Source organism: Pleurodeles waltl, chromosome 11, assembly GCF_031143425.1.
Source record: "Pleurodeles waltl isolate 20211129_DDA chromosome 11, aPleWal1.hap1.20221129, whole genome shotgun sequence".
NCBI classification, from domain to species: Eukaryota; Metazoa; Chordata; class Amphibia; order Caudata; family Salamandridae; genus Pleurodeles; species Pleurodeles waltl.
The window spans coordinates 808,437,962-808,451,764 of record NC_090450.1 but is presented as its reverse complement, the minus strand read 5'-3'; the positions used below and the strand labels follow the sequence as shown (position 1 = coordinate 808,451,764).

Sequence of the window (13,803 nt, the reverse complement as noted above, 5' to 3'; positions counted from 1 at the left end):
CTCCTTCACCTGTAACTCATACATCACCGGCACAAACTCCGTCACATTCACCAGCTCATACCACCATGAGCCAAGATGACCAGGACGCTTGGGACCTATATGACGCCCCAGTATCTCGGTCTCGTGACTCGAAAAGACTTCTTCGAAGAAAAACAACTTGTAACACTCCGACCCAACACCAGACGGCGGACTATGCACAGCATGTGTATCTGCAGCTACACATGCCACCGAACCTAGGATTACAGGCAAGTAACTTTTCCTCCTCTTCCAGGGGAGCCTCATCAATAATCATAAGAATGAAAAGAATAGCAAGCCCATCCCACAAACATCTGGATGAACTAAACAATAGCAGCTGTCACAATTATCCAAAAATATTCCTCAAAGAAGCCTGTCCTACATGAGCATCTGCTTTTATGTCTGAATCTAGTCAGTAATGCCTAGTAATGTATTGATCTCCATGTTGCAGCTTTACATATCTCAGAAAAGGGTACATTCCTTGAGAGAGCAGCAGTTGACGCTTTAACCTGGTAGAATGTACTTTAGGTCTGGCAGGTAAGTGTTTATTAGCTAACTGATAGGAAAATACTATACAGCAAACTATTTACCTTGAAATTGTTTGTTTGGAGGAAGCTATGCCTGTTCTCATTGGTCCATAGCTGACAAAAAGGTGATCTGACTTTCTGATATTCTTTGTTTAATCTAGATAAACCTTTAGTACTCTTTTAACATCTGAAGAATGCAAGGCCCTTTCCACTCAGGTGGATGGATTAGGAAAGAAATTTTGTTGTGAAATGGTTTGGTTAGTGTGAAAATAAGAGACCGCCTTGGGAGAAAGCTAGGATGAGTCCTCATGACCACCCTATTATAGTGAAAATCCATATATGGTTCTTTAGCACACCAAGACTGAATTTCACTGAACCTGAGCACTGAAGTAATGGCTACTAAAAAAGACACTTTCCATGTAAGATGTTCTAAAGAGGCTCTGTGTATTGGTTCAAAAGGAGGACCAATGAGGTTTGAAACTACAAGATTAAGTTCCCACAGAGGAGAGGGAGACCTAAACAGAGGAAACACCCTTTTTTAGCCCTTCCAAGAAATCCCTGACTACTGGCATTTTAAAGAAAGAAGTCTGATGGGTTGACTTTCTGTGGGATGTAATTGTTGCAGGATGTACCTTTATAGAAGAGAGGTACAGACCAGATTTTGTTAAATGGAGGAGATAAGGTAGAATGACATTTTCTGGACTTCAAAACTGGGTGGAGATCATTTTGGGCACACCATAAATTGAACCTTTTACATTTGAACAGGTACAATTTTCTGGTGGAAGGGCCTGTGGACTCCTTAAGAATGTGCATTCATTCCTCCGAAAGCCACAGATGTCTATATTGGAGGACTTTAGGAGCCATGCTTTCAAGTTCAGTGAGGAAAGTCTTGGATGTAGAACCTGTCCTCGAAACTTCTACAGGAGATCCGGTCTGCTCGGCAACCACATGTGTGGCCTCTCTGACAGGTGGAGAAGATCTGTGAACCACACTGGCGAGGCCATTCCAGTGCCATGAGGATCAGTATAATCTTGGAACTGTACAGTTTGTTGATCACTGTTGAAATCAGCAGCATTGGTGGAAATGCGTAGAGAAATTTCCCTGACCAACTTATCAAAAGCGCATTCCCCAGCAATCCTGGCTGGAAGAACCTCAACACGTAATCGCTGTATTTTTTGTTGTCTGCCTCTGCGAACAGGTGTATTTGTGGTTGTCCCATTCTAAAAAGATGTCATGCACGACATCAACTTGTATGATCCAGCTATGATTTTCGTGAAAATGTCTACTGAGAGTCCGCTTGAGTGTTCTGGGCTCCTAGTTGGTGAATGGCAGTTATTGTTAAGTTCCTGGCTAGCCGATATAGAGGGCGAGAGTAACTTCCCCCTTGTTTGTTTGCCATGTACATAATCGTGTTGTCTGTTTGGACAAGGAAACAGCATGCTGTTATTGATGGAAGAAAGGACCTTAGCGCTAGTTGAACTGCTCTCAATTCTAGCATGTTGATGTGATAGTTCTTTTCCTTGTCCGACCATACTCCTTGAAACTGAAGGAATTTAATGTGAGCACCCCATCCCTGTAACAAGGCATCTGTGATCAGTGTCTGTGTTACAGTGTCCTGGTAAAAAGTAAGTTCAGTTTTTGAGACCACCATGGTAGTGATGGGATGGCAGCTTTTAAGAAAATCAGATTGCCTTTCCAGTGATCTGAAAGCTGGTTCTATTAATCCACTAGACATTGTTGTAGAATTCTCATGTGAAGTTTTGTGTAGGGAACTATAAAAATGCAAGAGGCCATTGATCCTGGTAGCAAGGCAATATGTCTTGCAGGTGGACGTTGCATGTTTAGGAGATTGTGACACTTCAGACTGATTGAGGACAGTCTCGCCTTCGAAGGATATACTCATGCGGCTATTGTATCCCCAGGTAGTAAAGACACTGGGCTGGATATTCTATGGACTTCTTGAAATTGATCTGGAAACCTAGGTTTTGCAGTGTCTCAATGCAGATTCAATAATGTTATCTTGTTTGTGATTGAGATGAACCCTTTGTGAGCCAATCGTCTAAGTAGGGGTAAACAAATATCTGCCGTACATTTTGAAAATGTATGAGGGGCCAACCGCAGGCCAAAGGGTAGTACTCTGTATTGATAGTGACATGATACCACTTTGAAACAAAGAAACTTCCTGTGTTTTTTGGTGCTCAAGATGTCGAAGTGTGCATCCTGTAGATCGATCAAACACATCCAGTTCCCTTGGTGTAGCTGTGGGTTGATTTGGTTCAGAGCCAGCATTCGGAATTTCTCCTCGCATATGAATTTGCTCAATATTCTCAGGTCCAGAATGGGTCTAAATTCTTGCCTCAGACCTTTTTTCCTTACCAGGAAATAACAGTAGTAGATTCTCAATACCCTTTGATGGTGTGTCACCTCCTCTATGGACTCCTTTTGTAGTGGAATGTTGACTGCCATTTGCAAGAGGTCTTGTTGCTAGTACAATGTTTGTGCTGGTGGAACAGCAGGAGGAGTGGATTTGAAACAAAGTGAGTAACCATTTTGAACAATATTTAAGACCCATTTGCCGTTGTAATTCAATGCCACTCTTCCAGGGGCTTGGTAATACTTCCCCCACCAGAGCAGGTAACAGGGAAGGGGAAGGGAGAACCCATTGCTTTGCAGGCTGTTTGCTACAGGATCTGGATGGTTGTTGAAATCCTCTGCCTCTGGATGGTCATCAGGGATGGTAGTGCGGCCGTGCTTGTTGCTGATGGCATTGAGTCAAGTGAGGGGTTTGAACCCTCTGCTGACAGAAACACCTGGCCTAAGGCCGGTATCTCTTTTGGACCGCTTTCCTTTTCTCCAGACCTACAGCCTTAACAGTGTCCAGCTTAGAAATCATCTTGGACATTTCCTCATCTGCATGAGTTCCAAATAGTGAATTTCCTGTGAAGGGGCAATTGATTTTCACTGGGCCTCTGGTTTTAGGCCTGTAAGACAAAGCCAGGAAATCTTCTAAACCAGATACCATAGGAGTATCCATGTGCAGCGAGGTCTGCAGCACCAACAACAGAACTTATAATTTGGATACCGATCCTCCTTCATCCAAGGCTTCTGGAAAATCTCGCCTATCTTCTTTAGGCAGTTTGTCTGTAAATCTATTGAGAGAGTCCCACACAGATCCATCGTATTTGCCTAATAAGGCAGATGCACTCACGATTTCCATAGAAGAGGCAGATGTCCCACATATTTTCTTCCCTATGGAATCTACTTGCTTGCTGTCCTTATCTGGAGGGACTGACGAGGAAGTAGCCACTGAATGAGAATTACGTGCAGCAGCTATTGTGACTGAATCAGGTGGGGAGTAAGTCCACAGCTACAGAGGATCCTGGTCTGGAGCTTTATACTTTTTTAGAATGTGTGATAGGGCTGCTCTTAGAGACACTGTATTCAAGAAAATTTGCATTGTTGGCTCCAAATGTCCTGGAACCAGAGGTAATAGAGGTCTTGACACTGCTCCATGATGGAGAGTTTCAAAGAAGACTGAAGACGAGTTTGTAGGTGTGGAAAAATCTAAATTCAGTTGGCATAATAGGCAGATCTCTTTTTGCTTTAATATAGCAGGTCTGAATACATTTCACTATCCATCTGGCAATGCCTTGTTTGGATATTGGATTTCCTGCATGAGGTTTTTGGAAGGCTACAAACAATTGTTTTGTCTTGCGAAATTGTTTTGTTCTATCAATGTAATACATTAGAGCTCTTTTGATGTCTAATGTATGTAAGGCTCTTTCAGCTACTGAGTCTGGTTGTGGAAAAAAGACTGGGAGTTCCACTGTTTGATTTAGGTGGAACGGTGATATAACTTTTGGTAAGAATTTTGGATTTGTACGGAGAACCACTTTATGTTTATGTATTTGTATAAAGGGTTCTTGTATAGTAAATGCTTGTATTTCACTTACTCTTCTAAGAGATGTGATAGCTATTAGGAAGGCTACTTTCCAGGTTAAGTATTGCATCTCACAAGAGTGCATGGGTTCAAATGGTGGACCCATGAGTCGTGTTAATACAATATTGAGGTTCCACAAGGGAACTGGTGGTGTTCTTGGGGGTATGATTCTTTTTAAACCCTCCATAAATGCTTTGATGACTGGGATTCTAAAGAGTGATGTTGAATGTGTAATCTGCAGATAGGCAGATATTGCTGTGAGATGTATTTTGATAGAAGAAAATGCTAGTTGTGATTTTTGTAAGTGTAATAAATAGCTTACAATGTTTTTTGCAGAAGCATGTAGTGGCTGAATTTGATTATTATGGCAGTAAAACAAATCTTTTCCATTTGTTTGCGTAACAATGTCTTGTAGTAGGTTTCCTAGCTTGCTTAATGACCTCCATACATTCTTGTGTAAGGTCTAAATGTCCAAACTCTAAGACTTCAGGAGCCAGATTGCTAGATTGAGCGATGCTGGATTCGGGTGTCTGATCTGCTGTTTGTGTTGAGTTAACAGATCTGGTGTGTTTGGTAGTTTGATATGAGGTACTACTGACAGGTACAGTAGTGTTGTATACCATGGTTGGCGAGCCCACGTTGGTGCTATTAGTATTAGTTTGAGTTTGTTTTGACTCAATTTGTTTACCAGATAAGGAAGGAGTGGGAGAGGGGGGGGAAGCGTAGGCAAATATCCCTGACCAACTCATCCATAATGCATTGCCTTTGGACTGAGGGTGTGGATACCTGGACGCAAAGTTTTGGCATTTTGCGTTTGCTTTTGTTGGGAATAGGTCTATTTCTGGTGTTCCCCAGCGTAGAAAGTAAGTTTGGAGTATCTGGGGATGAATTTCCCATTCGTGTGTCTGTTGGTGAGCTCGACTGAGATTGTCGGCCAACTGGTTTTGAAACCCTGGGATGTATTGTGCTATTAGGCAAATGTGATTGTGAATCGCCCAATGCCAAATCTTTTGTGCTAAGAGACACAGTTGTGATGAGTGTGTCCCTCCTTGTTTGTTTAAGTCATACATTGTTGTCATGTTGTCTGTTTTGACAAGAATGTGTTTGTGGACTATTAGCGGTTGAAATGCTTTCAATGCTAGAAACACTGCTAACAGCTCTAAATGATTTATATGCAGTTGTCTTTGTTCAACGTCCCATTGTCCCTGTATACTGTGCTGGTTGAGGTGTGCTCCCCACCCCATCAAGGAAGCATCTGTTGTGATCACGTATTGAGGCACTTGGAATGGCCACCCTTGGTTTAAATTTAAAGGATTCCACCATTGAAGCGAGAAGTGTGTTTGGCGGTCTATCAACACTAGATCTTGAAGTTGACCCTGTGCTTGTGTCCATTGTGTTGCTAGGCACTGTTGTAAGGGCTGCATGTGTAGTTTTGCGTTTGGGACAATGGCTATGCATGAAGACATCATGCCTAGGAGTTTCATTACAAACCTCACTTGATAGTGTTGGTTTGGGTACATGTTTAGTATTACATTTTGGAAGACTTGTACCCTTTGTGGACTTGGGAGTGGCAATCCCCTTTTGTGTGTTGATTGCTGCTCCTAAGTATTGTTGTATTTGACACGGTTGTAGATGTGATTTTTGGTAGTTTACAGAGAACCCTAGTTAGTGAAGGGTTTCTATGACGTATTTTGTGTGTAGAAGACACTGTTGCTGAGTGTTGGTTTTTATTAACCAATCGTCTAAGTAAGGGAATACGTGCATGTGCTGTCTCCTGATGTGAGCGGCTACTACTGCAAGGCATTTTGTGAATACCCTTGGGGCTGTTGTTATGCCGAATGGTAACACTTTGAATTGGTAATGCACGCCTTGGATTACAAACCTCAAGTATTTCCTGTGGGAAGGGTGTATGGGTATGTGGAAATAAGCATCCTTGAGATCTAATGTTGACATGTAGTCCTGTTGTTTGAGCAAGGGAATCACGTCTTGAAGTGTCACCATGTGAAAGTGATCTGATTTGATGTAAAGATTCAGTGTTCTGAGGTCTAATATGGGTCTCAGTGTTTTGTCCTTTTTTGGAATTAGGAAATACAGGGAGTAAACACCCGTTCATTTTTGATGGTTGGGTACTAGTTCTATTGCTTCTTTTTGTAACAATGCTTGGACTTCTAGTTGTAACAGGTCTAGGTGTTGTTTGGACATATTGTGTGCTCTTGGAGGCACATCTGGTGGCAAATGTAGGAATTCTATGCAATAACCATGTTGGATAATGGCTAGGATCCACGCGTCCGTAGTTATGTGTTCCCAGTTGTGGTAACAATCTGTAAGTCTCCCCCCCACTGGTATTGTGTGGTTGGGGTTTGTGACATTGAAGTCACTGTTTGGTTTGTGGGGTTTTTGGGTTCTGGAATTTCCCTCCTGTTTTAGGGAACAGTCCACCCCTATATTGTCCTCGAAAACCTCCTCTCTGATACTGGCCCTGATATGTGGGTCTGACTTGTGAAGTGGAAGGCTCTGTGGTTTGGGCCCGAAACCCTCCTCTAAAGTGCGTCTTCCTAAAAGTGCCTCTGCTCTGTGGGGAGTAGAGCGCGCCCATGGCTTTGGCCGTGTCTGTGTCTTTTTTTCAGTTTTTCTATCGCCATATCCACCTCCGGCCCAAACAATTGTTGTTCGTTGAAAGGCATATTCAGCACAGCCTGCTGGATTTCTGGCTTAAATCCGGAGGTTCGTAACCATGCGTGTCTACGGATGGTTACTTCCGTGTTCACTGTCCTTGCCGCTGTGTCTGCTGAGTCCATAGCCGACCTTATTTGGTTGTTCGAGATAGCTTGGCCCTCCTCAACAACCTGTTGGGCACGTTTGTGGAACTCTTTGGGAAGGTGTTGAATGTGATGTTGCATTTCATCCCAATGTGCCCTGTCGTATCGAGCCAGTAGAGCTTGGGAATTGGCAATCCGCCATTGATTGGCTGCCTGTGCTGCCACCCTCTTGCCTGCTGCATCGAATTTCCGACTTTCTTTGTTGGGCGGTGGTGCGTCCCCTGAGGTTTGCGAATTTGCCCTTTTCCGGGCTGCTCCCACTACCACCGAATCAGGAGTTAATTGTTGTGTGATATAAACACGGTCAGTAGGGTGAGGTTTATATTTCTTCTCCACCCTGGGCGTGATGGCTCTGCCTTTTACTGGGTCCTGAAACACTTGTTTGGCGTGTTTTAACATGCCTGGCAGCATTGGCAAGCTTTGGTATTGGCTGTGTGTAGATGACAGGGTGTTGAACAAAAATTCGTCCTCTATGGGCTCTGCATGCAATGCCACATTATGGAATGTAGCTGCCCTTGCAACCACCTGCATGTATGCAGTGCTGTCCTCAGGTGGTGACGGCCTTGCCGGGTAGCAATCAGGACTATTGTCTGAGACCGGTGCATCATGCAAATCCCATGCATCCAGGTCATCTTGGGACATCCCCGTGTGTGTTGGTGACTGCATCATTGGGGGTGATGCTACCGGGGACAGATGTGGCGAATGTGCTGGCGATTGCTGCGGCAAGAATTGTGGTGGTGTCTTTTCTTTAGCCACTTTAGCTTTGGGCTGCATTTCCGTTTCTTGGAATGCGAGCTTGCGCTTCATCTTTATTGGAGGAAGAGTTCGTATTTTCCCCGTGTCCTTTTGTATATGCAACCTCCTTTGGGTATGGTCTGGCTCTCCCATGCCCAGTTCTTGTTCGAATCTGTGACCTTGTAACGGAGTAGAAAGGCCTTGTTCTTCTGTATAGGAGCCTGGTTTTGGCACCGAGGCTGCATGTTTCGGCACCGAAATCTTTTCGACAGTCTTTTTCAGCTCCGAGGAAACCTTTTTGACTTTCGGGGTGGCGAACTCTCAGTGTTGAGTTTGGTCGGAGCCGGTATCTCGACCGGAGTCGGATGTCTTCGGCTGCTGGGAGGCCTTTTTCGGTGCCGATGTTTGGTCACCGTGTTTTCGGGTTAAGCCATGGCCTGTTGGCGGTGGCGTCCCCTTGGCATTCATTATTTTGGAGTGAGTTTTTTCCGGGGCAGGTTTACTCACGGTTTGCTGCGTCTTCGGCTGCTCACTCTCGGACTCGTCCGAGTCCGAATCTCGAATGGAGAATCTCTCCTCTTCTTCGACGTGCCCAGCCGGTGTCGACGCCATCTGGAGTCTTCGAGCTCTTCGATCTCGCAGTCTTTTCTTGGATCGAAATGTCCGACAGGCCTCGCAAGTATCCTCTTTGTGTTCGGGGGACAAACACAGATTACAGACCAAGTGTTGGTCTGTATAAGGATACTTTGCGTGGCAGTTGGGGCAGAAGCGGAAGGGGGTCCGGTCCATGAGGTTTGAAGATGGACGCGCTCGGGCCGACCAGGCCCCGCCGAGGAGTGGAAGCCCCGAAAGGCCGCCGGAGCTCTTCTTTCTTCGGTGTCGATGTGCTAGCACTAACCCGGTACCGAGCGCAAACAATACAGTCGAATTTTCCGATGGATAACTATCTTTTCCGAACCAAAATACAGAGCGAAGAGGAACACGTCCAAACCCGATGGCGGAAAGAAAACAATCTAAGATGGAGTCGACGCACATGCGCAATGGAGCCGAAAGGGAGGAGTCCCTCGGTCTCGTGACTCAAAAAGACTTCTTCGAAGAAAAACAACTTGTAACACTCCGAGCCCAACACTAGATGGCAGGATAATGCACAGCATGTGTATCTGCAGCTACACATGCCATTGAACATATATATATATATATATATATATATATATATATATATATATATATATATATATATATAATTTAAGTACATTACAATATTTTTTTTAATAACTCACTATTAGTACATGCAAAGGATTGCCCCGTGCAATGTTGTAGTAACTCCTTATGTAAATGTTGTAGTAAAACCATCCTATGTGATATAATGAGTCCTGATGTACTGCCTGCAAGCTAATGCCTCCCTCCTGATCTATAACCTATTTAAGTCTAGCATAACCTTGCATGCAGTCATGTCAGATCTCTAACCTATTGCATCCACAACATCGAACCTGTAAACACTCTGTCTTTTGTATGACATGTCTCTTTCTAATCTCCGCTCCCAAATGCTATTATTTCTGATGGACATGGGTCGTTTTGTTCACTTTATCTCAGCTGAACTTAAGACTGGTTTAATGTCAGTGTACATCAGAAATTGAGTGAATACTTTCCAACACAACTGTGTTGTGTGATCAATCTCTGTTCATTACTGTGTTGTGTGATCAATCTCTGTTCATTATTGTATGCGTGGGGGAAAAACAAACTAAGTAATACATGCCTCCTCACCTTAACCTTTCTAGATCACAAAGTTGCTGCTACTCTCTAGTGGCAAAACCAGGTTGCAGAACAATACAAAAAGGTTTGTTTGTATAAGCACAGGTAAAACACCACAATGCTTTTGGACCTGTGAAAACAGTGATTAATATAATCTAAGCTTCAGCCAAATAGTTTGTCATGCTGCCTTTAATAGTCACGCCCATGTCTATGTGCATCCAGAAGTGTAATGAAATACAGCTTGTAAAGCGCTTGCTTCTGTGTTGCCAAAACAGCATGGCTTTGGCAACAACAGGGCACTCTCACAGCACTAGGCAAGGATACTGTTTTCTTGCCTGGCTTTTCACCCAAGCAGAAAACAAAGTTGAGGGTCAACCATCTCCCTGATCTTCCAAGCACCTAAGTCAAAAAAGTAGAATCAGCCCATCTTTGAATAAACTTGAATGAACGTGACTCTCCAGTAACAACACACACCCATTTACTAATCAAAGACTGTTCAATGGCAACCTTGGTCTTGTGATCTCGTCAACCTCTTCTCACTCACCTGCTTCCTGGCCTTCTCCTCCCGAGCTTGGGCCTTCATCTGTTGGACCTCTAAGGAGTCTGCTTTCCGCCGGCGCATAAAGAGGTCATGGTTTCCAATACAGAGCTGCAAGATCTTTGGAAAATGGAAATATGAGAACACATATGTCAAGGAAAGTAACGTTACATGCCAAAATAAGAACACAAAGAGTACCTTTCATTTGGGGTACTGTGAACTGAACCTTTAGAAGCAATCGTTTTGAACATTAAGGTATCAAGAGTTTCATGAGTGTTAAGGTGTGTAGTTCGTTAAAAAAAAAAAAGGGTTGTAAGGAAAGGATATGGGGGCAGGTGTTGCAAGTGCAGCTTATAATCAGTCTCATGGTACATTAGTAGAGCTATGTTTGGACAATAATTCACCAAAAGCGCATAATGCTCTGGCAACCACTGCCTTTGCCACCAATAATCTCCCCTAAACACAATAAAGCTCAAAATGTGTTTGTGGATTTACATCTTGTAGGAATGCACATCAATAAATGCAAGATATACTATCCTCATGCATATCTGTGATTTAAAAATACCTAATTCAAAGTGATTTTATACCATTCTAATAGGTTTCAGGATTTTTTAATGCATGTAGTTAACTCAGACATCAATAGGCTTAACATCACTTGAACTAAGGGCCTGATTTAGAGTTTGGTGAATGGGTTACTCCATAGCGAACATGATGAATATCCCGCCCGCTGTACTATGATCCCATTATATCCCATAGGAATCCTAATACGGTGGACGGGAAATCTGTCATGTTTGTGATGCAGTAACCTGTCCGCCAAAATCTAAATCAGGCCCTAAGTAAGCTAACCTATGTTGTTAGGGTAGAAATGAGTGAGGGGATAGGTAAAAGGAGAAAGCCAAAGGAATATTAAGACAAACAATTTGGATATCACCAAAGGATGCATACTCGTGTCCTCTATTTATCGAAGCTTAGGTGAGCCATAGGCATCAACAGTACTACTGAACCATGGTTGCACATTGCATCAACTGCCTGTAGGGTGATCAATCTACCCTTCACTCCAACAACTTGATTTGGTTCATGAAAATAAATAGGCTAGTGTGGCCCATTTATAAACCAGACGGTTTGAGCAAAAAGCTTTAAAATTAAAAGAGAAAAGGGGAATTCCTTCGGGGTCTAAAAATGAAACAGAATAATTTAGTCACAAACAAACATGCACCAGTCAGCTGGGAGTGTGCAAATTAATGTGTTCTACTGTGCCTTATTTATGATTTCATAAAGACCTCTGAAATTAATGAGTAAAGCCCTGAGTTTATCACAAAAACAAATGGACATGTTTTTGAAATTAATTTATCACAATACATTTGTCTTAAGTTACAAGATGTGAATGGGCACAACCATTCTCTCTAACCAGTATGTGCAACAACTGTGAACACTTAAGTTATTCACATGGTTATTTTCCCGTTAACCAAGGATTGTATCTGTAAAACCATTTTTGAAAGATGTAAGAGAAAATATAAATCCCTTGTTTTAATGTTGTCCTCCCAGCCTCCTGGGGTTTGAGAGGAGTCAGGAGAAGGGGTAGGGCTGCTTCATTATTTATTTATAATAGCTCTTTCCCAACTTTAAGAAGTCTTATATTCTTTGACTGCACATTATTCTGGTCAGAGAATCGATGTGCTTTGACTGAATTATTGTGTATTCGGTTTCAGCAAGATAGCGACTGATGGAGGGAAGGTAATGCCTTGGTCATTCACTGTGAGGGCGGGTGTTGCTGTTGATTTGCATTGTTCTGCAACTATGCTAACAAATTGTGGCCTCAGCTAGGAATCAGTAAATTTCATCCCTGTGTGTGTTCTGTGGAAGCATGCAACTGACTCTGCACGTCAAGGTTGTGGAGTTATTTTAGGGCATGGGTCAGAATGCCACCTACTTGTGATCTTCCGTGGTACCACCTACTAGACTATATTTTCTCCTCATCCAACCTGATCACCGTGAATAAGCCCATTAGTTTCATATGAACTGACCATTGTGGGATTCCCATCAATATCAAAGTACATAGCTCAAGCATAGTCAACACACTTAAAGAGCTCCAACCATTTCCACATGGCAGAACTTTTAGCTAGAGTTGGTAGCTTAGGCAATCTCAGATTTTGCGATGCTCTCTCTGTCCTACCTTCACAGAGCAACTCCAATGTCCTCCAACATCACTTTAATACTGCGTTCACCGCAGCTCTGGGCACCATTTTACTTATCTAAGAGTACAAACTCCTTCCCACTAACAGTAAAAACAACATCTGGTTCTCCTTTATGAAGTTAGAAGTTTGCAAAACCGAGAGGAATTAAGAGAATGGCTATTTCAAGGAACATTAGGGTTCTTCCACATTCATAGCTACCTCATAAAAATATGGAATTCAAAATAGCTTTTTACTCAGAATGGGTTAGTTCAGCACCAAACCTATCTTAAGAGTTTTTTTTAACATGGTCTTCGAGGTCCAAGCCTCACAGGGCTCAAACCGTGTCACTCTCCCCAAAAAACAACTTAGTGATGATACTGCATGTTTTTATGGACAAAAATAACAATGATAAAGGTTTGCTTTCATCACGTTTCATCACTATCAACATGGCCCCCAAGTGAGAGAACCTTCCAGTTCCGAAAAGTCTACTCTTTTAAAAGGCATTCAGCCTAATGAAGTGTTGTAAGGAAATGCCTCCTTGGCATGGTTACCCCCTGACTTTTTGCCTTTTGTTGATGCCAGTTATGATTGAAAGTGTGCTGGGACCCTGCTAACCAGGCCCCAGCACCAGTGTTCTTTCCCTAAAACGTACCTTTGTTTCCACAATTGGCACAGCCCTGGCACCCAGATAAGTCCCTTGTAAATGGTATCCCAGGTACCAAGGGCCCTGATGCCAGGGAAGGTCTCTAAGGGCTGCAGCATGTCTTATGCCACCCTGGGGACCCCTTACTCAGCACATGCACACTGACACTCAGCTTGTGTGTGCTGGTGGGGAAAAAATGACTAAGTTGACATGGCACTCTCCTCAGAGTGCCATGCCCACCTCACACTGCCTGTGGCATAGGTATGCCACCCCTCTAGCAGGCCTTACAGCCCTAAGGCAGGGTGCACTATACCACAGGTGAGGGCATATGTGCATGAGCACTATGCCCCTACAGTGTCTAAGCAAAACCTTAGAAATTATAAGTGCAGGGTAGCCATAAAGAGTATATGGTCTGGGAGTTTGTCAAATACTGACTCCACAGTTCCATAATGGCTACACTGAAATCTGGGAAGTTTGGTATCAAACTTCTCAGCACAATAAATGCACACTGATGCCAGTGTGGAATTTATTGTAAAATGCACCCAGAGGGCATCTTAGAGATGACCCCTGAATACCAGTCCGACTCCTAGTGCTAAGCTGACCAGTTTCTGCCAGCCTGCCACAACCAGACGAGTTTCTGGCCACATGGGGAGAATGCCT

The 13,803-nt window shown here is 43.4% G+C and overlaps 1 protein-coding gene across 3 annotated transcripts in view; it reads right to left on the bottom strand.

Annotated features, from left to right (window-relative positions):
- NF2 (NF2, moesin-ezrin-radixin like (MERLIN) tumor suppressor) overlaps positions 1-13,803 on the bottom strand; it is a 468,843-nt gene that overhangs the window by 269,052 nt on the left and 185,988 nt on the right. For all 3 annotated transcript variants that reach the window (XM_069214589.1, XM_069214587.1, XM_069214588.1), the window contains exon 10: positions 10,333-10,446. In XM_069214589.1, coding sequence (XP_069070690.1) covers positions 10,333-10,446 — 114 coding nt within the window. The remainder of the gene's footprint in view (positions 1-10,332; positions 10,447-13,803) is intronic.